At 46.1% G+C, this 27,578-nt stretch overlaps 1 protein-coding gene across 3 annotated transcripts in view; it reads left to right on the forward strand.

Moving 5' to 3' along the window:
• PDZD7 (PDZ domain containing 7) overlaps nucleotides 1–27,578 on the forward strand; it is a 769,522-nt gene that overhangs the window by 599,572 nt on the left and 142,372 nt on the right. For all 3 annotated transcript variants that reach the window (XM_069611658.1, XM_069611656.1, XM_069611657.1), the window contains one exon: nucleotides 1,515–1,606. In XM_069611658.1, coding sequence (XP_069467759.1) covers nucleotides 1,515–1,606 — 92 coding nt within the window. The remainder of the gene's footprint in view (nucleotides 1–1,514; nucleotides 1,607–27,578) is intronic.

Below are 27,578 nucleotides of genomic sequence, written 5' to 3' on the forward strand. Positions count from 1 at the left end.
ACTTTACTCTCCATCCGCACTTTTTACAGAGCAAGCAGAAGTGTGGGAAGCTCATACGGACCTTTTATAGTAGTGCCACTTGCTGAGGACTTTAGCGTTGAGTAGAAGGTGCATTTACAAGGATTCATTGATTTGATTCGGGCAACAGCTGTTGTTGAGGTTATCAAGATAGGTAATTTCAAATGATTGCAGGATAACATTTATGGTTTGTTCATAAAGGAATTCAGTGTCATCCAGTGTGATAAACAGTGAAGCAGTGATTCACTTCTTAAAATGCTGAAAATGTGTGGAGAGAAGGGAAAAGTAAAACATGATATGTGTCCCATCAGCAAATAGGTGACAAAGAAAAGTTTAAGGAGATGGCATTGCTAGAGCGAAGCACATGGTGCCAAGTAAATCAATGTATGGTATTTATTCCCTAAAGCATGGATTTCCTTTTTCAGAGTGATTTAACCGGATGCATAACTTTCCCTGCTACATTTACAACACCTACAATGACTAATTATATAATAACTTCATTTAAATTAATGGGTGTGTTCAACCAGAAGTATTTTAAATACTTAAATACTTTATTTAAGTATTTAAATATTTTACATCATACAGTAGACCCGGTCTTCAAACACAGCCAATATTTGGTGTTGCAATTACACATCTCACATCTATCACTGACCTTGTCTAACTTGGAATGTCAAAAGACTGAGCTAGCGCAATTAGATTCTGAGCTTTGTACTTTAAAATCCGACCTAAATCACTGACTGCGATTTGTGGAACAAATACTTTCCTATAACCATATCCTATAATCTTTGGTTCCGGAAGCACCTAAAAATCTTCCCCTTTGCTTCTGCTTTCTCCCCCCCTCTCCCCTGCTGAAGTCCTGGCCAACAATGAGACTGCACGGGTAACCTGGCCACCCATCTGGACTCGGGCCCTAGCCCTGCCAGTTGCACACTTGCGCTGCCTCCCTGGCAACCCCTGCACCTGGGGACTGTTTTCTGCATCCCTACAGTGCCCAGACCAGCACTTATGTCTGCACTCACCCTGCACTTGCCACCAGCTGGCCTTTCTCTATTTTATGTGATTATTTATTATCCTATGTACTTTACTTTCCCTCTTCCCCCCCGCACTTTTCTTTTTCCCCCTTCCCTTGTACTTGCACGATCTGAATGACACCTGGCCTAGTAAGATCGTTGTCTGTCTTCCCTCTGTCTCCCCTCCCTTGCCTCATCGTGCCTTGAAACACTTATGTATAGGCATGTTATAAATGTCACATCATATCATAAGCATGACATTTTGGCAAAATCACAAAATATTCTCTGCTTTTCTTTTCGTGTTACAATAATAGAAAAAGCTGAAAACAAATTAAGCAGGTTTAACTAAAGTTTGTGCATGTATTTCCTGAAAATATTCTGTTGAAGAAACCTCATCTTGCATAACGGCTGATTGCAAAAATATCGAATTCTGAATTTATTATCATGGTTGTGTGACGGTGAAACGTATGCATTTTTTGATTGTAGAAGTCTCCTTACATCGACTGATTTGGGAAGATTTGAAAGTATGGTTATCCCTTTGGAGCTTGAAGCTTATGATGCCCTCAAGAGCCGGACAGGTAAGAAGTGAAAATTATGAGTTTACAGTCATTAAGAATATGTACACTTGGCACCAAATACCAGGTTAATACTTGGTTATCTTCTCATCTCTCAGGACCAGAATTAGAATTTCATGGGTAGCACTGCAAAAAACAAACTCATTTGCACTTTTTTTTTTTTTTACCAAAGAGTAGTTTCCAAGAATCCAAAGTCCTGTTTCTTCTCTTCTTGAACATACGGTCCTTTTGTATTTAGAATTTGTAAACCTTTACACAGTTTTACACATTAATCAGCTTTCTAAACTAGATGCAAAATTCCCAAATCTACTTACTTAAGGCATATAAGCTAGAATTTCTGTATTTCTTATTAAATCTTTCAGATTGGGTTTAAAAGAATCATCTTCATTTTTGGTTCAGATGAAAGTTGGACATTTCAGACTCTTATCCTGCTCCTCCTATGCTCTGGTTGAATGCCAGATGACTACTTGATTTTTTTGTTTTGGGAGTGTGGCTCTGCTGTGCTTGCAAGGTGTGGTCGATATATGTAAAGTGGATGTAATTTAGCATAGAGACTGTAAGGGATCAAGAGTAAGACTCGGACACAGTAATATGTTTTAGATTCAAACAAGACTTTTATTGTCAAATGGGGTGTGGGAAATCCTACCTGCCCCTAAGTCTATGAGGGGTTTCCCTGCTTGTTTGTTTGTTTGTTTGTTTCTTTGTTTGTTTCTTTGTTTTTATTATTCATAATGTGCGAGCGTACCCGAGGGTATCAGGGCGCAGCCTTTACAAGAAATTTCAAAGCTTGGTTCCAAGTCATAGGGTATACAAAGAGAACAGTAAGTTACACCAATATTATATACATATCAACAATGAAGTCTATGGATATTATGTACATATAAACAAGCGGGCACACGTGGTTCCATTGTGTGCGGATAGCATGAGAAGGGGACAGCCTGGCAGTGGAATATCTTTGACGGCCTACGTTTTCAGCCATGAAACTACCTTGGATCGGAAGTTATGGTAGGGCAGGTCTACTCTGAGATTAGGCGGTAAGGAGTTCCACAGTTTGGCTGCTTTCACTGGGAAGCTGTTGCCCCCTATGGTGGCACGTTTAAAGTTAGGGACAGAGAGGCAGTCTTTGTAGGCAGTTCTGGTAGGTCTCAGGGAGGACTGTCTATGGAATCTATTTATCAGGTAAGTAGGGGCAGCGTTATTGAGGGATTTGTGAGTGAGCGATGCAGTTTTTAAGAGAATGTTGTCATTGATGGAAAGCCAGTTGTTCTGTTGACTGAGTCCTGAGATGTGATCTCTTCTGGAGATGCCCAAAGCCGCTCTGAGAGCGTTATTTTGAAGAGTTTGTAGTTCGCTGGTGGTAGCCTTGGAGGATCCCAGATAGAGGGTGTTACAATAGTCCAGCGGGACAGTATATGGGCTCTAGCGAGAGTAAGACAGCTGGTGTCAGATAGAAATGGTTTAGCAGTGCAGATTAATTTAAACGTATAGGCCATGGATGAAGCTAGGGAGCTCACCTGTCTTCTGAAGGAGAAATTAGAGTCCAGGTAAAAACCCAAAGTTTTGACCTCTTGTCCAACCCTGATGTTGTTACCATCGATCATGAAAGAGTTGTAGGCAGGGCCAAGTTTCTTTAAGCTGGACGTAGTGCCTAGGATGATAAGTTCCGTTTTATCATCATGTATGGCCATCCATGCCTGGATGATGATGTCCACCCTATTTAGCAAGGCCAAATTCTTTCCATAATCTCCAGAAAGCGGAAGGAGGATCTGGGTATCATCTGCATAGTTAGTGTAGGTGATACCGAGATGATCCAAATCATCAAAAAGGGGCATGGTAAATATATTGTACAATGTGGGGGAGACACAGGAGCCCTGTGGGATGCCACAAGTGATTGGTATGGGGTCTGCCGCTGCGGTGGGTGAGAAGACCCTGATGGTTCTACCGTTGAGAAAAGAGGTAATCCAAGTGATGGCCTCAGTAGAGAAATGAGCTGATGTATGGAGATCTGGGCAAAGGACAGAGTGATCGACCAGGTCGAAAGCTGCAGACAGATCGAGGAGGAGGAGGAGTAGGGCAACTTGGCCGTTGTCTCTAAGCATATCAATCTGAGCTGTCAAGTCAATGAGAGCAGTTTCAGTCCCATGTTGAGGGCGGAACCCTGATTGTCTGGAACCCAGTAGAGGGTGTTCTTCCATGTACTTCTGAATTTGTACATAGGCAACCTTGTCCAGGATTTTAAGTAGAAAGGGAACAATCGTTATAGGTCTGTAATTAGTGGGTGTGGCTGGGTCAAGTGTGGGTTTGTTTAATAGTGGAAGTACCCAGGATTGTTTCAGATTGGTGGGGATGGAGCCAGTGGTGAAGGAGGCATTAATTAGTTTTGTGATGAAGGAGGAGAGGTCTCGGGCGGCATCCTTGATGAGCTGTGCCGGGCACAGGTCTCCCTGACAGTTGGAAGGTTTCAGAGACAAGATGATTTTTTCTACTTCGAGAATCGTGACTTTAGAGAAGTTGAAGCGAGTGAGATCTGTAAGCATGGGCTTATCTGGTGTTTTTGAAGGGAGAGTGTCATTAAGGGATACTTTTTTACAGGCGATTTTACTTTGGAGGGTTGCAATTTTGTTTGCTAGGGCGCTTTGGATTTCTGAGCACCAGTTTTTGTCTTTGGTACAGGTGTCAGGAGGTACTATGGGGGTTTCTACTTCTTTAAGGATAGAGAATAATTCCATCATGTTTGATTTTGCATGGGATATGCGAGAGTCATAGGAGGTTCGTTTAGCCAGGTAAATTTCTTTTTTGTAAAGTGTGGCTAATTTGGAGAGTTTGAGTTTATTTGCGGCTGAGGGGGATTTTTTCCAAGTGGCCTAACAGTTCCTTTTTTGCTGCCTTAAATTTTTAAGGAATGGTGTGTACCATTTGTTTAGGTGTGTGTTCGGTTTGCTTGGTCTCAGTTTAAGGGGGGCGATTAGGTCTAGTGAGGTGGCCATGATCTTATTATATTCTTCAACCATGGTCTCTGGGTCCAGATTGTCTGGGAGTGTGTTGAGTGTAGGGAGTAGGTTTGGGATGAGTCTTTCAGCTGTCATATTCTTCTTGTTTCTTGTGAGGGTGGGCGGGGCCCTGATAATGGGTGGGGGTGGAGGTCTGTCAGTAGAAAGCAGGAATGAGACCAGGTGGTGGTTGGTCCAGGCTAGTGGTGAGATGTTTGTAATGTTCGCTAGACAGTTGTAATCGGCCACCCAATCGAGTGTTCTGCCTCTGGAGTGTCTTTGCGTGAAAACTAGTTCCGAAAGAGTGTTGACTATAGTGCTGGCGGAATGGTCTTCAGGATCATTGTAACCCATATTAAAGTCGCCTAGGGTGAGAACTTGGGTAGAGCTTGTAAGGTTACTGGAGAGGATGGTGTTAATATCTTCGTCAAAGGTGCCAATGGTGCCTGGCGGACGGTAGATCAAATGGATGTTGAGAGTTTGGGTGTTGGTAAGTGGGTCTTTAACTGAGAGTGTTTCGCATGATAGGACATTGGTAGGTGTTGCTAGTCTCATGGTAAGACTACATTTGTGAATGATGGCAACACCTCCTCCTCTGGAATTGGGACGGTCTTGTCTCAGGATAGAGTAATTATCTGTGACGGCCAACATAAGCATGGGACCTGCTGCTGGGTGTAGCCAGGTCTCAGTAATGGCAAGAAGGTCGAGGTCTTCTTTGAGGATCAAGTCGGCGATTTCTGTAGCGTGAGCTACTAATGATCTGGCGTTGATCAAGGCTCTCTTTATTTTGGGGCTGGTTGTATTTTTAGCGGTAGTAATGTGGCACTTGTCCTGTGTTGAATCAGGGGTAGCCTGGCTGGGGGAGCTGAGTGATGGTATGGGGTTGGAGTTTTGGGGGAAGTTGGATTTTTTAGTGGAAGAGCTAGGAAGAGTTTTGGAGTTCTGTGAGGTAGGCAGCGAGCGGGCGAGGGGCTCATAGATTTTGGCTAATCTGGCTCTAAATGCTAGGTTCCGATCGATAGTAGAAAGAGGGAGACTGGTGAATTGCAGTGATTGAGGGTCATTTATATCTGGGTGTGAGGACCTGGTATTAGGCATAGCTGAGTATAGCATGTTAGGTAGCTGAGGAGCCATGCTAGGCCGTGCTGCAGTGTTGAAGAGGAGCAAGATGCATGCAAACAAATTGGTAATTAACATGCTCAGTAGTAGTGGCAAGAATGTTGGGTGATCAGGGAATTGGTTTGGTTAACATCGGTTGGACCGATGTATGTTGGTATGGCACCTAGGTTGGAATAACGAGTAACGAATTAGCTGCGAGGCATTGAGAAGCACCTTAGTTTGGGATAAGATAATGTTACTGGCTGGTAACACCTAGATTTAAGGCAATTCAAATGTAAGATATCTGACACAACATGGCACATTGGCGTTTAGTGCACTACATCAATAGCTGATCAGATACCATATTAGGTAGGATATGTACAAAGTATGCTGGCATGCAAGTTTGAAGTGGGCACAGTTGACTATAATGCAGCGGGGCAGCATCTAAATTTGAGTAGGCACAGTTGACTCAAGTGCAAGTGGGCAGCATTTGAGTTTGAAATAGGCACAGCTGACTAAAAATGCAAAGGGGCAACATCAAAGTTTGAAATAGGCACAGTTGACTAAAATGCAAAGGGGCAACATCTAAGTTTGAAATAGGCACAGTTGACTAAAAATGCAAAGGGGCAGCATCTAAATTTGAAATGGGCACAGATGACTAAAAATGCAAAGGGGCAACATCAAAGTTTGAAATAGGCACAGTTGACTAAAATGCAAAGGGGCAACATCAAAGTTTGAAATAGGCACAGTTGACTAAAAATGCAAAGGGGCAGCATCTAAATTTGAAATAGGCACTGATGACTAAAAATGCAAAGGGGCAACATCAAAGTTTGAAATAGGCACAGTTGACTAAAATGCAATGGGGCAACATCAAAGTTTGAAATAGGCACAGTTGGCTAGAATGCAACAGGGTAGCACTACAGGAGCCAATAGACAGCAATGGGATCAAGATTACAGTGATAGTTGCAAAGGCAGTGAGCAGGCGGTATATATTCTCTATCTTGGGTGAGCAGAGTCGCAAATTTGAGAATAGAAGCAAAGCCATGCACTTGTGAACAGGCAAGAATGGTAGTATGAGCCAAAACTAGTGGATTGAATTAAGGGTGCAATGAATGTTAGCTCTTGTGAGTCTGGCGACACGTGAACATTTGTGTAGAAAGACTAAGTCAGGTCAGGTTGGCAACAAGAGCAGGGTACTCACATAGGTGTCAGTATGGTGTGGAGCTTGCCCGCATTTCAAAGTGAAGTCAGCTTCACAGTTGCACGTAGTGTAAATCCAGCCGCAAACAGTTCATATTGTGCGCCATGGAGCGAACAGGGGCAAACAGGAAGGGGCTTTGCTGTTGTGGGCCTTCCTGGAGAGGGCCGGCTTCCGCCTGCCGCAGACTTCTGGGGGAAATGAGGATGCGTTGCTAGGCAACGTGGGGATCAACAATGGCTGCAGCCAATTTATAAGGAAGATGCCAAGGAAAATAACAGGTGGCTAGGCCAGTGGCATGGCATGGATCGCGTCGGTGGTGAGGCGTATGGGCTACCTCACCTTCAATGGTAGGGGGGAGCGCTTCCACGCGACTGCTCCTGCAGTGCTGTGGATGCTGGCACTGCTGCTCCTAGGGCACGGCTGCCCCTGCAGTCCGTGTCAGCGTTGTGTCAGCAGGTTGGCGTCGTAGAGAAGCAGATGCTGTGAGATGCGAGATGGGCTCCTGCCCTCTCGAGCGACATGGCTGCAATGGGACTAGGGGGGCAAACAGGAAGGGGCCTTGCTATTGTGGGCCTTCCTGGAGAGGGCCAGCTTCCGCCTGCCGGTGGACTTGTGGGGGAAATGAGGACGCGCTGATAGGCAACGTGGGGATCAACAATGGCGTAATGGCCTTAATATAATGTGCAAATACAGACTTTCTGTAGGCTGTACACCTGAAGCTTTCTTTCAAAGTTTCATACATAAAGTTCTATGGTGCAGAAAAGAAAAGAAAATAAAGTTCCTCCAGAAAAGGAGTCTTTCCTTTCCCTTTCTTTCTTCTGGTCCCCCACTATCTACTTGTTTTTTCCGAAAAAAGTAAAAAAATGTCAATTGTTTCAAAGGGAAACAGCTCTTTCCCTTTGTTTCTCCTTTCATATTATTCCACAGTTTTAAGGAAAATAACTCTTTCTCTTTTGTCCCTTCAGTTTTCACCATTCAACGCTTCTTCAACTTAAATAAGGGATAGCTCTTCACCTGATTTACTTTCACTCACACAGTTCCTTGGATATTCAAGCTCTCACTCTCTGGATCTCAATTATCTGCCAAAGGAGTATGGCTATTCCCATTTCCATTGACTGTCACTGTATCAACATTTCGAAGCCCTTTCCTATCCTCGGTTTAGTCTTCTGCCAGGGTATTTCAATTTTGTTACTTCCTTAAAAGGGGTATGGTTCTTCTCTTTCGCATTGTCACTGTTCCACAATTTCAAGGCGTGTTTATTTTTACCCATGAGCATTTCAATCTTTTTCCTACCCCTGGTTTACTCTCCTGCCAGAGCTTTTTATGTCCTCTCATGGGTGCAAGTCCCAGATTCACTGTTTGCCTGGTTCACTATCCTGCGAGGGCTTTTCCGTTCTCCATTCGCTCTCTCTTGCATCCAGGAAATAATGCTTTTCATGTATTGGGTCACCGACACTTTCTTAACAATGTTCATATTTGTATCAATTATTCAATTTCCTTTAAGTGGGCTCTCTTGCTCTGTGAACGGTACGTGATATTCACCCTAAAGCACCCCGGTATCCCATTCACTCTCACTGGCTTACCGGTCATCACTGGCGGATTTGGTGTCCTTTGCGTCTCACTGTCATCATTGCACTTGGCTCGCTGACTGGGAGTGCGTTCCTTCAGCCGCTTGGTTTCCGCTTTGCCTTCCTCTTCATTTGGCCACTCCAGCTGCCCGTGGCAATGATGCAGCAAACTTCTCTTGCTCAGTTCGACCTCTCTGCATGCCGCTCTCGTCAGCCTCCATGCTGCGTCCATCAGTTGGCTTGCCTCTGGTGTCCCCAGCATCAGAAAAAGTCAGACTCAGCTGCTGCTTCCGTCTCTCACTTGTCTTGTTCAGCTGTGTCAGTTTTGAATGACCCGGCATTGGTTAGCATTTTCCAATGACTAGAGCGAAGCAAGCACTTGCTGCTTCTGGTCATCCTCATTACTCCATCTCGCTTCCTCATCTCTGTACTATTGAGGTGTGGGGGATGTAAATAAGGTTGCTTGTTAAGGAAACCTGGGAATTCTCTGTCTACATTACAATAAGCCATACAAGAATGTTGCAAAGGCACATGGGCGTCACTAAGAAATACAGCTGAAGGATTATTCTGATCCAGTGTTTTTGTCGTGTCTCTCCTTGTCCTCCCCTACGTGGTCCTTCAGCAGATAGCCACCCCCAGGGTCAAAGTCGTTAGCTTCTGCCTTTCCCTGGCCACATAAGGGAAGTTTCCTTCCAGAGGATCAGTGACAATATTGCTAGATGCGTCACAAAACACAGAGAAGCAACCAGATCATAGGAGAGTTAGATATAGTGTTATGGTAAAAAAGGGGTACAAACAACAGGGTAGGTTCAAAGACACAAGGAAAGTCAAATGCCTTCCCTGACCATTAACCAGATCTATGTTTTAGCACAAATAATAACAGTTCATTGGGAGAACAAATTATCACAGTGCGCATATCAATTGTAAGTGAGCACTTGTTTGATGGTAAAACAGTGTACTAGCTGTCCCTAAGGGAAGAACACCCTGTCCCTGCCAGGAGTGCCTATCCCTAGGAAGTGTATGATGGAACACCTATCTAATAGGGATAGTTGAAGGAAATCTGTCCCTCTGCGTTAACAATGATGGCATTCGGATACATTTCTAAGAACACACATTACACACAGACAAGACCACAACTAATCAGCTATTCATATGCTGACGGAACTGGGTATTAGATTCTGCCAGGTGCCAGCTTGTGTCTGATGCTGTATCAGCTGTTGTAGATTGTGTATTTTAATCCACCCTTGGGTATTGCAATCACCAGGTATGATCAGTGTGGTCCACTAGATCGATAGCTTAAAATTTTTTAAAGTCCATGTTATAAAAAAAGCTCACTATACGTGAGTATAAACTGAAAAGAATCTATAGAGTGTCCATCTTTCATGTATTTGGACATCTACAGGATCACGAGAGCCCTCGTGGTCCGTGTGGTCAACCGGTTTCGATGGCAATATCATTCAAACCATTTTCCTCAGGACTGTAGTTGTAGAGGGGAACTGAATTCCGGTGTCGATGTGCCAAAATCTTCGGCACCAAGAACGAACGCCTGCCTCCCCTGCTGGATCTGCTGCCTGTAAAAGCGCTTTGGGATAGAGCTGTTGTGTCAGCTGGTGTGTCTCTAATGCCCTGTTGCCTAGAGTGGCATGGAGAGCTTCTAGGTATCCATAGGAACCTAGATGCGTATCTCGCACATATGAGCGTACAAGCGCTAAAGGAGTGCTGCTGTGTCTGCACCTGCATCAGTGGTGTCCTTTAGTGTGTGGCCGCTTCGTCTGCAAATGTGTCGCAAAGGAGTTCGGACAAACACTAAACGACACCGCTGACGCAGCTACAGACACGGCAGCACTCCGGTAGCGCTCGAATGTACGAGACACACATCTAAGTTCCATATAAGGCCCACTCTGATTTGTTTTGCAAAGTTTGGTGAGGTTTGGTCAAGGGCGGGCAAAGTTATAGGAGGGGTCCCAAAATGTCTTTTTTTCCCATAGACATAATGGGAAAAAATTTCTGTCGCGCCTAGAGCCCAAACCGCTGGATAGATTTTCATCAAATTTGCGGCAGGAGTAGTGGCTTGGTCCAGAAAGCGTGCTTTTCTTAATTTGGTGTAAATCCGTCCAGTAGTTTTTATTTAAACAACCAAAATGTAAGGCACAAAAATTTGTGACAACTTTGTCTGCTCTGCGGACACACTTCCCTGTTCGCTCCGCGGACAGGACACAGATTGGATAATCGGCTTGCGTTGTGTCCGCGGACATGCAACGTGTTCTCTGATTGGCTGGGATGAGGCGTGAGGTGTGTCAAATTGTTTCCATGCACCTGCCATATTAGATGCGCGGACATGCGCTGGAAGTGAGCATAAATCCAATTTTGGGGAGTGTTTTGGTGTGTATGAGTGCTTGGAGAGGGTGGGGGAGTAAGAGATGGGTAAAATGCTGTATTTGTTTAGGTGGGAGAAGGCTGTGATGTGTTTGCGGTGTTCGCGGTCACCGCCGTTGTCCACAAACATACTAAACACTGGGCGCACTACTAGCTATTTTAATGTAGTATGATGTTGGTTTTGAGTCGTTAGAAGAGCATTGGGTGACGGGGGTATGTATTGAAGTGTTTGTATGTTGGTTGTATTTATTTATTAGTATGTTAATTGAAGTGCATAGTTTTGAGGTGGATGTATTATGTTTTTGGGTTGTGCTCATTTGGTAGGTGTTTGTTTCTATGGGTGTGTCATGCTGTGGTGGTTGTGGCCAGGGCCTAGAGTCTTGGCTGCATGGCCGAAAGCCGTAGGCCATAGGCCATGTACCCAAGACTCTAGGCCCTGGCCACAACCACCGCAGCATAACTCTACAATGCTACCAAACATTTTGACTTTGGTATGTGGGCTGCTTAGGGGATATGTTTTCCAAAATGTGAGTACTGATTGGTAGTAGTGTAATAGTGTTTATAGGATAGCGAGATGATGTGTGTTTGTTTGTTGGATTGTGTTCAGATTGTTGGAATTGAAGACTCTAGGCATTGTGGGTTGTATTTATTGGTGAGGTGTTTGTTTGCATGGCTGTGTTATGTTGTGGTGTTTGTGAGTTTAATTATGATATACTCAGTGTTTCCTTTGTTGAGGCTGTATGAAGAGTTATGGCCAGGCTATGCAGTCAAGATTGTAGTGTTTGGCAACAAGCGGTGCAGTATAAGGTACCCATGGAAGCAAACATTTTGGAATGTGGTTTATGGTCAGGTGTTTGCTTGAATGGGTGCGTTATGCTGTTTTGTTTGTGAGTCCAATCGTTATATACTTACTGTTTGACTTTTTGTGGTTGTATGCAGTTTTTTCATGACATGGGTACTTGGAGCAGACATTCTTTTTCAATCACTGTGATAAAAGAAAAAATCATATGTTAGTGTAGGTAGTTTATAATGAGTATTGCATTGCATAGTAGACATTTCTTTATTTTGTCGAACCCTCATAGTTAGTACTTTAGAAGTACTATAGTTCAAACCAGTGTACTGTGCAATATGTTCAGTTCCTGTGTTTGTTCATTAAATCATTGGGTCTGTGGGAAAAAAATCCATGCTGGATTAAAAAAAACCTTTCTACATTGTGGTACAATATATTTCTTTCATTGATTTCAATAGGTGGAATTGACTAGGTGTGTTTTTTTATTTGGAAGTGGTGGTAGTAGTGTTGCAGTTAGATAACAGTTGGTGTATTCTATTTGTTTATTTCTTGTTTCATTTTAGTGGTATTCATTTATCTGTTTGTTTGTTGCAGAATCTTGGGGCAGTTAGATACCTGTTGGCGTATTATAACTGGTTATAGTTTTGAAGTTCAAGTTTTGTTTATGTTCATACACAGATTAGTTATTACATTTTGGTTTTAAGAATATTAAGTAAGCGTTTACAAGATTTGCTGTAATCTCTGTTTTAGAGTAATGGTAGTATCATTACATCCACAGTTCTTTTTATATATGCAGTGTAGTGACCTGCATTGGTTGTAGCTCCTGCGTGGTAGATTATAACTATTGTTGTGAAGGTTTTCTTACCAAGTGATACTTGACCATGTGTGAATCCAGTCAGCATGCAGTTGTTTTTGGTACCATCTGCATTATAACATAAAAGCATTACTATTACGTATTTACTATGTGTCTGTATTTGTAAGGTTGAACGACTATCGGAATTGCAGGTAGTACATAATCTGTGATGGTTTGCATTTTGTACAAGTTGCTGAAATGGAATGAATTCACAGTTAGGTATGAATACATACATGAAGCGTTCATTAGGAACTACATGTCTGCAAAGAGTGCATGTATGTTTCCACATGTATGAAATCTGGAAGATTTACAGGCAGATTCATGGAATTCCTCACAAAAGTGTCGCACGCGGCTGGCGCACAGCGTGCCCGTGCGAATGTCTGCGCCAGCCGCGTGCGATAAAATCAATTTCCGCGCACAGCGTATTCATGGATTCTCGCCTCCAAAAGCAGACGTGGCGCAGAGTGGCGCAGCGACCCTGCAGCAGCGCCAGTTACGCCCCTAAGAACGCCTCGCGCAAGGAAAAGCCATCAAGATCGCAAAACCATCGCAAAGGGCTGCGCCAACCCTGTACCAGTTTACCAGACTGGCAAACAGCAAATGCAAAGCGGGGAACGTGTATTACAGGTTTCGGGAACACGCGTGCGCGAGAAGTCTCACACGCGATCTGGCCTGGGGGAGCGTGTGCGTGTATTTCAGAGGTGCGCTAGAAGTTTCACACGCGAACGGGCTGGGTGCGTGTATTTCAGGGGTGCGCGAGAAGTTCCACACGCGATTGGCCTGTGCGCGTGTATTTCAAGGTTGCGCGAGAAGTTCCACATGTGATCGGCCCTGGGGGAGCGTGTGCGTGTATTTCAGAGGTGCGCAAGAAGTTCCACACGCGATTGGCCTGGGCGTGTGTATTTCAGAGGTGCGCGAGAAGTTCCACATGCGATCGGGCCTGGGGGAGTGTGTGCGTGTATTTCTGGGGTGCGCGAGAAGTTCCACATGCGAATGGCCTGGGCGCGTGTATTTCAGAGGTGCTCAAGAACTTCCACACGCGATTTGCCGGGGCGCGTGTATTTCAGAGGTGCGCGAGAAGTTCCACATGCGATTGGCCTGGGCGCGTGTATTTCAGAGGTGCGCGAGAAGTTCCACACATGATTGGCCTGGGCGCGTGTATTTCAGAGGTGCGCGAGAAGTTCCACACGCGATTGGCCTGGGCGCGTGTATTTCAGAGGTGCGCGAGAAGTTCCACACACGATTGGCCTGGGCGCGTGTATTCCAGAGGTGAGCGAGAAGTTCCACACGCGATCGGGCCTGGGGGAGCGTGTGCGTGTATTTCAGGGGTGTGCGAGAAGTTCCACACGCGATTTCAGCAGGGTACGTGTATTTCAGGGGTGCGCAAGAATTTTCACACGCGATTTCAGCAGGGTACGTGTATTTCAGAGGTACGCGAGAAGTTTCACACGCGATTGGCCTGTGTGCGTGTATTTCAGAGGTGCGTGAGAAGTTCCACACGCGATCGGGCCTGGGGGAGCGTGTGCGTGTATTTCAGAGGTGCGCGAGAAGTTCCACACGCGATTGGCCTGGGCGCGTGTATTTCAGAGGTGCGCGAGAAGTTCCACACACGATTGGCCTGGGCGCGTGTATTTCAGAGGAGCGCGAGAAGTTCCACACGCGATCAGGCCTGGGGGAGCATGTGCGTGTATTTCAGGGGTGCGCGAGAAGTTCCACACGCGACTTCAGCAGGGTACGTGTATTTCAGGGGTGCGCGAGAATTTTCACACGCGATTTCACCTGGGTACGTGTATTTCAGGGGTGCGCGAGAATTTTCACACGTGATTTCAGCAGGGTACGTGTATTTCAGGGGTGCCGGGGAGTCCTACATGTGATTTGGCAGTGTGGGTCCTCCCAGGTGTCCCCTGTACACCCTCCACGGCCCCTGCAGGCAGCCCACACGGTGTCCAGTCATAATGTCGAATACAATAATATCGAAAGTCAAAATGTCGAAAAAAAAATGTCGAAAACAAAAATGTCGAATTACAAAAATGTCGAATTTTTTTCGATTTTTTTTCGATTTTTCGAATTGAAGTTAATACAAGGTAAGTGTGTAAATGTCTTTTATTATTATTTATTATTATTTCTAAACATCTTTTATTTAGTTTTCTTTAATAGGAATAGCATTAAAAATCTGGAATAAAAATAGCAATTAAATAGCATGTACTCTGTAATATTTTAAACAAAATAGTAATTAAATAAATATATATTTAATGTAAACTGCAATTTTAAATAAATAATTAACAATTGCAAACCGTAACGTTAAACATTTAGTATATTTTTTCGTCAATAGATGGCGCTGTTGTTTTAGAAATGAGAGATTGTCCATTTGTTTACATATGGTAATAGCATGCTACGTGAGGCTGCGTTGCGCTACGTATAGGTAGGCGCCATTTTTAAAGTTCATTCTCGCCACGGTTTCATCGTGTTCGGGTCTCCTTGCGTTCCTGTGGATTTTTTTTTTGGATCGTCGATTTTTTTTTCCCCCTTCAAATGGATGCAATGTGGTTTTTTTTTCTGGATTCGATGGATGCTCTGCTTCGATCGAGGATTTTTTCGCAAGAACTTTCTTGGGACGTTTATATTTTACTTTCTGGATTCGATGGATGTTCCGGTCGGATCGTGGATTTTTTTGCAAGGATTTTCTTGGGACGTGTATATTTTTTTTCCTGGATTCGTTGGATGTTTTCGCTGGATCGTGGATTTTTTAGCAAGTACTGTCTTGGGACGTTTATATTTTTCTTTCCTGGATTTCACTCTTTTGGAACGCAATCGTGGATTTATCTTTGGATGGTGTTTTTCATTGTGTTACTTTTTGCATTTTGGGTTCCTTGGATGTTGCTTCGTGGTGATTCTTACTGGTTTTCCCTGGAATTCTCATGGTGCAGTGGATATTTCGCAAAAAACGTGAGTATTTTTAACATTTTAAATTGTAAGCTATTGAATCAAGGTAATTGTCTTTGTCATTTTCATTTAAATTTCCTACTATTTGCTCTAGGCGTTGTTCATAGTCTCTGTATTTTTTCTTTTTTAACTCTGTGTTTGCTAGTGAAATTGCTTGAGAGATTCGAAATTCCTGATGTGATTGTTCATGATTTAATTCCTTCAAAAAATGCCACAAATTGGGATTACTTGTGTTGAACGTTTTGTTAATACGGCTGTGCCATCCTTCAAGTGCATTGTTCGTCCTAGGTCGCCCTTCCAAGGTTGCCTTGTAACAATTCCACAAATTTATAGTGTATTTTGGTCTTCTTCTGGTTCCATTTCTTGTTAGTTGTCCAATCCATGTATTTTCCATGTAATCTAACAGGTCTGCATTTTCTTCTTCATGATTTTTAAAATAGTCAGTGTCAATCAAATGTTCATAGAAATTTATAACCTGATTTTCTTTCACAAATGCTAAGCCGAATATTTTTTTTACGTGATGTTGATATATGCTGTCCTCTGTGTATTTGCTACCTAGTCCAATTTTTTGTAGTTTTTTCCATATCGACTGAGTAAAATGAAAGAAGCAGCCTTGTATGTTAGAATCAGGGTAAATTGAAGAAAATGCCTTAATCTGCGCTAATTCAAAATCCATGATTATGTGTTTTGGTTTAGAATTGGGTACAGTCTCCTTGATTTTGTTTAACATGATTCTGTAGGTTTCCTCATTTTTTTTCGGCATTAAAACATAAACAAGTGGAATCAGTTTATTATTTATTGTTCCATGTATCGAATATAATTGTTGGAAGGGGTTTGGGCAGGCTTTGAAAGTTGCATCACCTTGCCACTGGGCACTTTCACTCAGATGCTTTAAATTGGTTTCAGTAGAAAATATCAACATTTTTTCGTCTCGTATATCAACTGTGGAATGGTGGAACTTTTCTCCTTTAGCTGTCACTGCAAACACGTCTGGTATGTCTATTTCATTGTATGTTGTAGGTGCCGGTGGTAGATTTTCTTTTTGCTGCTTTGTGCGATTTACTGTGCGTTGCATATCTTTTTCGCTAAGCATCTGTGCAGATATGTGCGTGGGTAACGTGTCACATACCGTCGATATGACTAAACCGCTTGCTTGACCGGGGTTTTCTGTTGCCTTTCTTTTGAGCTCTTGGAGAGTCTGTTTTATTTCTATTTTTGTTTTGTCCGGTAGATGATTGTGTTCCCCCTTTATTTTCGTATTGGAACTGGCAACTATAACACGCGCGGCACATTTTGACCGCCCATATTCGATGCACTTCCAGTACGAGCGGTCATTTTTCTCCAATTCTTTATTATAAATGTATCCGTTCCATATCAGCTGTTTTCCGCCTTTTTGTGAGGCTATGTACTCAACTCTTTCTGTCATGTTCAATCTAAAGTAACAGAAAAAAACGATTTACCATCTGTTCCATACACTAATAATAATATATTTTACAATTTAAATATCGTGTCACATAATTTCTTTTTATATTACCTTATTGTTAGCCTGACGTAGCCGAATCGAATATACTTCAGTTCGCTCTGACTCTGGTTCTGTCAGCTAATGACAGTTGTCCACAACCGTCATCTGTCCCTTTGTTGTTTAGGCAAGGTTCTTTACTCGTGGGTGTCACACATTGGTTTAAACCCTATGACCCTTGATTCTATGTGGTATTTGTTAGTCATAATGTAATTTAATTTCAGATTGGCAAACTGTTATGTTTGGTGGGGGAGAGTGTGGTGGGAGAGTTTCGGCGTAGAGGTAACGGGAGTTGGGGGGGGTTACCCCCCCATAAAAATGGACGATTAGTATCACCTCACTTCGCTCTGTTAGTATTATCGTTCGACTTTTTTTTCGACATTTTTGTTTCGACTATTTGACATTTGCTATTATATATATATATTTTCGACATTTTTGTTTTCGACATTTTTTTTTCGACATTTTTGTATTTCGGTATTATTTTTTCGACATTATGACTTTGAACCAGCCCACACCACAGGGGACTACCCTGCATCCCTGGTCATGTCCCGCAGGCAGCCCACCCAACATGGGCATGCCCCCCAGCAAAGGCACATGTCTCCTTGCACTACTGATCACCAACTCATGTCCCCTTGCACTCCCACCCCCAGCATTGCGGGGCACCTGCCAGCAGGCCCCCACTCATGTCCCACTCATGTCCGCTTGCACCCCCACCCCCAGCATTGCGGGGCACCTGCCAGCAGGCCCCCACTCATGTCCCACTCATGTCCCCCTGCACCCCCGCCCCCCAGCATTGCGGGGCACCTGCCAGCAGGCCCCCACTCATGTCCCACTCATGTCCCCCTGCACCCCCGCCCCCCAGCATTACGGGGCACCTGCCAGCAGGCCCCCACTCATGTCCCACTCATGACCCCCTGCACCCCCACCCCCAACATTGCGGGTCACCTGCCAGCAGGCTCCCTCTCATGTCCCACTCATGTCCCCCTGCACCCCCACCTCCCAGCATTGCGGGGCACCTGCCAGCAGGCCCCCACTCATGTCCCACTCATGTCCCCCTGCACCCCCACCCCCAGCATTGCGGGGCACCTGCCAGCAGGCCCCCACTCATGTCCCACTCATGTCCCCCTGCACCCCCACCCCCCAGCATTGCAGGGCACCTGCCAGCAGGCCCCCACACATGTCCCCCAGCCATCATGTCATCACAATCTAGATCCCTGGCCCTTATGGTCAGCCTCCAAATGCAAAACACCCACTTGAGTATTGCATCCACCCACTTAGAAATGGCAATGACATGATAGAACCCCAATAGCAAGTTTGGAAATGAACACATGGCCCTCACATACACCCAATGGGTGTCAGTGAATCTCAAAACCCATATCATGATATGCATGATACCAATGAGATGATACTACACATTGAAGTTTGATGAACATTTTTTTTTTAAAACAGCATAAATGGAATTAAAAATAAACAAATGACAATGGGAATCAAAAACCAAAAGCAGCATGTCCGTAAAATAATGAAAAACGACAAATCATAATCCAAAGTAAAGGTGTCCAAAGTCACAGTTCAAGAAAGTAAATCCAAGGTAAAAACAAAACTGAAAACCATTGCTCCATGGGTAAATCCAAAAAAATAAATAAAATCCAACAGTCAACTATATACAGATAAACAAACCAGGGTCCATTATCCCAACTGAAGAAATTAAACCTACATAAAAATACGACCTAATAAAATAAAACTATATACAAAAATGTGGCCCATTGTCCAAAAGGTCCAAAATAAATAAAAAAGCAAAGGAAACCTAACACTAACTACATAACTATTTACAAGGGCAGCGGGCTAGTCCGACGGCTCACTGGTTGTTGTCATGGGCCAGGGCAACATCGAACTCCTGTTCAATGGCTTGGAGGCGGGCATGTTCCCTGGCCCGAGGTCCCGCAGGGATAATGCAGTGTCCAGCTCCAACTCCCTGCGAAGACCCTCGAGGCACTCAGCCCACCTCAGCGCCCTCCGCATGGAGTTCTCCGCCCTGACCATTGTGAGCTGTTCCTCCTCTGCCCGCTGCCGCTCCGCACCTATCTGCTGGCCCAACCGCTCCCACACGGAAGCCACTCCCATTCCAGGGTTCTCCTGCCCTCCGGCCGATGCCGGCACTCCTGATGTTGATGGCCCCGAGCCACGATGCCTCCCACGTCGAGCCTGCCGCTGCCTCCGACGCAACTGCCTGTGCCAGCACGACGGCATCCAGGCTGATGCAAACCACCGACGCCGTCGTGCACGTGCCCTGCCCGATGATGCCGTCACATCCTCCATCTGCTGGGGTCCAGTTGCTGGTGTGTCCACCCCTGCTGGACCTCTGACTCCCAACTGTGGCAGGGATGGGATCCCCACCGAGGTGGCTGCAATGGTCGGGGCAGGTCCACAGGGGGCCCTGGTGGCATCTGGGCCGGAAGACGGCATGGAGTACGACTGGCGCATAGCCTCCACAGAGGAGGAGAGGGTCGCTAGAGTGCCCGACACATGTACGAGACCCCCGACCATGACCGCTCCCAACTGGGCCACGTTGGCACGGTGCTCTTCGTGATGACGTGCGTGCTCCCCCCCGGGAAGCACGCGCCTCATCACGAATGACAGCCGTGCGCAACGCGACACCAATCAGGTCCTTCTCCATACGGCCAGGGGTCCCCTCATCCGCAGGTGGAGGGGAGTCAGATGACATGGACATCCCCCCTACCTGCGGACGGGCCTGGGATGGGGCATCCCTGCTGGTGCATGGTGGTGCAGTCACAGTGTCAGGGACAGTGACATGCACAGGCACCTCCATGGCGACCTGTGCTGCCTCCTGCCCCTGCCCCTGCACTGCACCACTTGCACCAGCAGGGATGCCCCCACCAGGCCCCATGTGCGGCTCAGTAGCGGCCTCCTCCTCCTCTGTGGAAACCACCAACCTGGATGGCTACACACCGTCTTCCGCCGTTGCAAGCCCCTGTGGGGGCTCACCCACCCCTTCCGCTGCAGCCGTGGGGGCATCCCCGCCGCTTAGCTCCACAGCGCCGTCTCCGCCCTCTTCTTCACTTTGCGCTGTGTAGAGAGAGACATAGAACACAAGCATCAGGGTACTGTACAATGGTCCCCTAGACAGGAAGCAATAGCAGATGAGTGGCACTGTCAAAGATCACTTCCATCATGTCCCTCCACAACACATGGGTCAGTGCAGGCAAAACACATGCAGTAACAGGCATGGCGCATGCTATGGACATAAGCAAACATGTCCAAGGGACTCTTGAAGCATAAAATGTTGTTTTTGGACTCACATGCATCATGGGTCATGCCTATCACATGCACACACTTCAACGTACTTTCATCCATCTGGACTCGTACACCCCAGACACAGTGGATGCAAGGATAACTAGGCTGCATCAGTGAATCTGAACATTGTCACAGACATGTGTCATGCATCCATGGCATCCACAAGTCACAGACACGCAGGTCAGAAACACAGACATGGACACCATACAGTACATGGCACCCACACCCATGTCCAGGAACAGAGACTGGCATGCTCTCATGTGTCCATTACGCATAGGGCTCCCCATGTTACATTTAAACACATACACCAACCGTGTGCTTCACACATTACTGGTCTCACATGAATTACCATGATGTCCCTGCACCCACACACGTGTACATGGCCTATGTCACACATACAGGCAAGTATCAGACAACCAGCACGCTGCAACATGCCCTGTCTCACACAGCAATGCTTGGTCACTTACCGCTCGACTCCAGACGGGTCTGCCTCTCAAGGATCTGGGCATGGAGCGCTGGGAGTACGCGTTCCAGGACCCTCAGCTGGATGGTACTCATGCTGCCACGGCCCCCCTCCACGAGGCGCCGGGCCTTTATGAGGGTCCTGGACCTGAAGTCCTCCCAGCGCTTCTTGACTTGCTTGATGTTGCGGATTGCCACCCCCTCCGCGTTGATGGCAACCACAAAGTCGTCCCAGATCCTGTCTCGTCCTTCCTTGTCGGCGCGTGGTGATCCGAAGAGGGCATCATAATGCCCCAGGACAAGCTCCACCAGGACACCAACTTCCTTCTGACTGAAGCTGGTGGCCCCCTGCCCCTCTGGCTGGGGGTCGCCAGTGGTCTCGGATGGTGTTTGCCCCGACATGGCGACCCCCGAGGCAGGCGTGGGTGGGCAACTGGGTCCTGGGGCTGGGCTGTGGAGTGATGGTATCCCAGTCGGGAGTGTTCTGTTCCAGCAGGGGTGGACACAGCAACTGGACCCCTGCAGATGGCTGATGTGCAGGCACCAAATGGCAGGGCACGGTGGCAGCAGGCAGGCAGGCAGCAGCAGATGGCTCGTGGGATGCTGCTCGGGGCTCTGGGGGGCAGTAATTCGGCCTTTTAGGCAGGAGCGTGGTCTTCCGTGTGCTTACGCGTGGCCAGCTTGATACGGAGTGATTTGGCACGTGAAAATTCTGCACATCAGCGTGTGAATCGAGGAAAGGCCCTTAGCGCGTAAGCGCGTCAGCACGCATACGCGATTCCATTGGACCAAAGGCCCTTAGCGTGTATGCGTGTCTGTGACGTATCGCGCACGGGCGTTGCTTTTCGTGGGGTGCTGTAACGCTCACCTGATTCCCACGGAGGCGCGGGTCTTGGCAGGAAGCTGTCTGTGACTCGAAAAGTGATATGCAGGACTCGATTGGCTTCTGGGGTCGAACCTCTTCGCACTGTGTGTCGAACTCAAAGAGTGAGGTTTCTGCAGGTGAAAGAATATGGGGGTTAATGGTCTGGGTTGTTGAATGTCCCTCTCTCTCTCTCTCTCTTCCCAGCTTTTTCGTAGAGCCCCCAGGTCAACGTGCTCACCTTATATAGGTGAAGGCTGGGCTCTCCATCTGCGTCTGGTGCAGGGTGCCATTGCCAGTTCCTTCACTGGTGAAACACAGGCCTCTTGAATTCAGAGGATGGTTACCGTCGTTATCTGCACGAGCGGTGAGTTTCTGGACACCTTTTGTCTTTATAAGCTTTACATGCATGGCACGTTTATATGCAGACTCTGTATAATGCTTTTCCCTTATGTATTGCAGGGCTCTTGAGATGAAAGATGAAGTGAAGCGCCTGGAAGTTCGTAAGTATGGCAAGTGCTCTAACTGTCTCTTTCCTTGCAGCTTAGTTCGTGTTAAAGAGACGCCGGAGTATTCGCAGGCGTTTTATTGCGACGAGCGTGATGGACGTAAGTAAATACCTGCTTAATGTCTTTTCTTTTGCCTTTCAGAGGTTGGGTTGCAGGGCCGGAGTCCGCGGAATGCCAGTAAGTTGTTAACGATACTTTGTCTTCACAGGCGGCGATGTAGAACGAAGAAATCCGGAATTCACAGCGTGCCGGTAAGTATGGCAATGCTTTTGTTTTTGCAGGTGGAGATGCGGCGTGAAGAAACGGCTGCAGCCGATGGATCAGGTAAGTAAGCACTGCGTGTAAAGTTTGCGTTGCTAACCTGTTGTTTCTGTTCTTTGCAGGTGCTGATGATGTCTGGATACTAAAATGGTAAGTAGGATTCTTGCAGGTCCAGGATAGGAAGAAGAAAGGCCGGAGCAGACTCGGTGAGCGTTCTGCTGCAGATGCAGAATAACGCGAAGCACGCTTCATCTATCGGGTGCGGTTTAAATAGCCTTGGAGTGATGAGGCGTCTTCTTCCACGGCCCCGCCTAGGTAAGAAAAGAGTTCCAGTTTCCAGAAGAGTTCCAGTGCTGTATCCAGGGAGTGGAGCTGCCCCACCCAGGTAAGAAAGTAGTTCCTGTTCTCAGATGGCTTCTAAGTGGCTGGTAAGTAAGCAGCATGGTCTGCTGCAGGTAAGTCCACCCAAGCATCTTCACACCTATTATGAGCCCGGCGCTTCCAGTGCCGGGACCAATGGTTTTGATGAGCCTGGTGCCACCGGCGCCAGGACAAGGTCCAAAAGGTCCCAGTGGGGACCGGCTGGTGCTTAGGATTAGGGTTAGGGGCCTGCTTCCAAGGACGTTGGGCTGGTCCTGGCTCCTTGGAAGCAGTGATCATGACAGGTGCGGTGCATGTGTTTTGCAGGCATTGGGGTTCACACGCTATTACTTCACAGCGGGTGGGTGTTGGCTACGCGTTCTTCTACACGCAAGGCAGACGGTGAGTGGTACCCTGCTCCCCCAGGCCTGATCGCGTGTAAAAACACCCGCAAGCCCCTGAAATACACGTACCCCGCTCCCCCAGGCCCGATCGCGTGTAAAAACACCCGCGAGCCCCTGAACTACACGTACCCCGCTCCCCCAAGCCCGATCGCGTGTAAAAACACCTGCGAGCCCCTGAAATACACGTACCCTGCTCCCCCAGGCCCCACGTACCCCGCTCCCCCAGGCCCGATCGTGTGTGAAAACACCCGCAAGCCCCTGAAATACACGCGCCCCGGCCAATCGCGTGTGAAACTTCTCGCGCACCTCTGAAATACACGCACCCAGGCCAATCGCGTGTCAAACTTCTCGCGCACCCCTGAAATACACGCGCCCAGGCCAATCGCATGTGGAACTTCTCGCGCACCTCTGAAATACACGCGCCCAGGCCAATCGCGTGTGGAACTTCTCGCGCACCTCTGAAATACACGCGCCCAGGCCAATCGCGTGTGGAACTTCTCGCGCACCCCTGAAATACACGCGCCCAGGCCAATCGCGTGTGAGAAACTTCTCGCGCACCTCTGAAATACACGCACACGCTCCCCCAGGCCCGATCGCATGTGAAACTTCTCGTGCACCTCTGAAATACACGCACACGCTCCCCCAGGCCCGATCGTGTGTGAAACTTCTCGCGCATCTCTGGAATACACGCACACGTTCCCTCAGGCCCGATCGCGTGTGAAACTTCTCGCGCACCTCTGAAATACACACACACGTTCGCCCAGGCCCGATCGCGTGTGAAACTTCTTGCGCACCTCTGAGATACACGCACACGCTCCCCCAGGCCCGATCGCGTGTGGGCGTTCTCGCGCGTGTAGAACTTTAGCGCACATTTTTTTCCTGCGCAGGGACGCTACCGCCTGCTTTCGTGTGGCGGACATGTATGGGCCTGTGCGCGTCTTTGGCCGTGCGCTGTTTTTCCCTATTCGATTCCATGAATACGTGTTGCAGGCGAGCGTGTGGGCGTTCTGCGCACTTGCCTCCTGTACTTCCCCCGTGACGCCCACATTTTCACGAGTTGTTCCCCATTCTGCGTAGGACGCCCCGTGTTATGCCTACTTTTGTTATGTGTGCCGTGCTATGTGCGAATTCGCTGTGGCCTTATCGCACGGCGTTCGATGACCTGTGCGTCAGCGTGCGCCAGCGTGCGCCGCGCACTTTTACAGCGCACATCCCACATTTTGCGCGTGCACGGACTTCCATGAATTGATGTGCGATGTTTTCTGTGCGATAATCGCACTTGCACTGCGATTTTCGCTATTTCACTGCGAATCGCACGTTTTCGCACGCGTGCACCGTTCTTTCGGCGCACATTAATTCCATGAATCGGCCTGTTAATTTATAGGTTTGTTTTTGTTTGCTAGTACTTGTAGCAAGTACATCAGACATTCTTGTGGATCTTCTTGGGACTTTATAGTGAATTTGACCATTCCAGCACAGAAGTCCAATTCCAGCCTTATTCCAGAAACACTGTAACTGTTGTCAGGATTGTTGGTTTCATTTCTATGAAGGACTAACATCTGCAAACACAATTGGTCTGTACCGTGTAAGTAAATGTTGTCAATAATTGGTGACAATTGGAATACAATATTTATTGCTACATTTGTGTAGCAATTTACACCAGTAATATTTGAAAATGTGAATGGACCTGACAGTTCTGTGTCCAAATCATTTGTTGGGAGTGTGTGTTGCTTCTTTGAAGAGGTAGTTGAGTTACTTTGAGCAGTAGATTATTCTTTGGTTGTGGTCCTTGATGAAGTATTAGCTTCTTGTGCTTTCTTTGGAGGAATTGCTGTGAGATCCTGTATAGACTGAGTCTGAAGTAGTTTTCATTTACAACGTTTTGCTTTTTGCGGAACAGGATAGGTTTTTAGATGGGGGTGTTGAGTGAACGCAGTCTATTGTATTCCAGAATGCAAGAAATATCAGCATTTACTTTACTTGCATCAAAGTTGATTAGCAATAGTCTTTCAAGTGTACGTAAGCATGATAGTGCTACATAGCTCCTGACTTCTTTAAAGTCTGTGCTACCAATATCTATCAATGCTTTATCTGGGGTAAGACCTTGTGATTTGTGAATGGTGACTGCGTATGCTAGAGTTAGAGAAAATTATTCTCTGCGTACATACATGTCTTTGAAAAGAAGGAAGCGAGCTGTTGAGCGTCCTATCCTTTTAACTTCGGATAGTTTGTCAAAGAGATATTGACAAACTGAATGTTGTTGTCACGTCAGTATTTTTGAAAGCCAGCAACTGTACCAAGTGCTCCGTTAACTAGTCCTTGCTCCACGTCAAGGTTATGTTTGAGCATTACTCTACAGTTTAAAGATAATTTTAATATTTTCTCCAAACCAGCTGTGTTAGAGATAGAGTTTTCCAAGGAGTCTAGCCTTGTTGTGGCTTGTTGACACATGGGTAGTGTCATACCATGTACGTCAAGTTTGCCTGTGGAGGCAATTCGAACTATTGTGGGTCATTACGAGGTTGGAGGTAACCATGGTGCTATTAGCGCCATGGCTGCCTCCAAAACCTCACCGACTCAGCCCTGGTGAATGGAGTTATTTCCGCCCCATTCCAAGGTTGGTGTGGGCGGTAATTCCCCATTCACTAGGGCGGTACCATTATTAGCTCTAAGGTCCCTTTGCGGGTCCTGTCCTTAACGCCTGGTAAAACCAGGTGTTAAGGGAGGACCCGCAAAGGGAACTCGTAGTAGGGCGGTAAGGGATTACCGGTACCGGTGCCCTCACCGGCACCGGTAATCCCTTACCGCCCGGGTCACAATGAGACCCATTGTTTGCATTTCTTTTTTTAACATGGTTTCCTTAAATTGTGAACAGCTTGCAAGAGTTGGCAGTAGCACATGAGTTATGGCCATAGAGTGCATGGATGTGCCTGGATTTTAATATAGATTTTGCTTCTTGCGATAGTACACCAACTCTAATACTTTTTAAAATGTTGGCATATGTGAGGCCTGCAGACTGATGCTTAGTTAATTCTCTGTATTGGAAATGTTGCCAAAGGTTGACATTTCCTATGCTGCCAAGAGTTTTACGGCACAGCTTGTGCCCTAAGGTTTTAAAAATAGGTTCAGCTTTCACTGGTGTTAATTGAAGAAGATCTCCAAAGCAATAATGTGTTTTCCTCCAAAGAGCTCTTTGTAGTCTGTTTTGAGGACCTCTTGTAGTCTGAGGTGAATCAAAGCCTACATTGGGTTGGAGGCCATGCTCACCTCATCTATTAGCAGCATTTTCATTTGTTTGAAAACCCTGCGTAGTTCCATTGCAGCTTCCGTAGAAAGTTTGTAATTGTCTAATTTGTTTTGGTGTTCTACTGGAAGGAGTAGTAATCGGTGTAAAGTGACACCAGCTATGTTGTAGGCAGCTAAACCTCTGGGGGCAGTTACAAAAGCTGACAGTTTGTTTTTTGTAAATTGTTGGAGGAACTTGCTGATTATTTTGATTAAGAATGTTTTGCCTGAACCAGCTTGACCACTCACATATAGCAGTATAGGTTTGTAATTTTGGCAGGTACAGTTTTTATTTTCATGTTGCACACCATGTTCAATTTGTTTTGTTACTTCTTGGAAAATGCTACGCTGCTCATTGTTTAGTTGCGATTTCAGTAGAGCAAAGTCTTCTGTAGATTTCTCATACTGACACACAGTGCTTTCTACTTCTGTCATGGCTAATTCTGCCTCATTTGCTAACAGTGGCTGTCCAAGTGGTTCTTGGCTTCCTGTTACAAAAGTTTGACTACTGTCAGGAGTGTCCACATCTATTTGGGCCTGGAGTTCTTTGTTGTGTTGCTGTTCATTGTACAACATTGTTTGGTAATGTGTAAAGTTTACGTCTGTTATAGTGCTTTCATCTTCTTTGAAAGCGTCTTCATAGGAGTCATACTTATCTAGTAACTCTTCTTCTTTTCTCCATGGTTTAAAAAGTTGTAGCAAGGACATGTAATACAGTTCTTTATGTTGAGGCGTTTTTAATGACAATTTGATATGATTAAGTAAGCTGTGTTTGGTAAGTTTCACTAAGCAGCCTTCCCAATTTACTACTCTGTATCTACCTTTCTTTTCATCTGCTTTAATATTATTTTTGTATGTGAAGTTATGGGCTACGTAGTAGAGACACATGGTTTCCAAAGTGGTACTCCTGTTTGGGTAGTATGTGTCTAGTAAATAGTTTTTCAAAATGTCTTGGCTGTTGGGATCATTTTTGGCTATTGTTTCAATGTCCTCATATGATTTGAGAACTCTTTTGGTAGATTTAGTAGGACGAAGACTTAGCCATACTATGTTGTCAGATTTTCCATACAAGGCAGTACCGGTTAAACGGTCTGCAACTTCATAGCCCCAACATTCTCTATGAGAGAGCATTTTTATGCCTAAACTGTACAATTTCTGTGATAGTGTTTTGTCAGATGATAT

The sequence above is a fragment of the Ambystoma mexicanum genome, chromosome 8, assembly GCF_040938575.1.
Source record: "Ambystoma mexicanum isolate Mex_15411 chromosome 8, UKY_AmexF1_1, whole genome shotgun sequence".
Lineage (NCBI taxonomy): Eukaryota > Metazoa > Chordata > Amphibia > Caudata > Ambystomatidae > Ambystoma > Ambystoma mexicanum.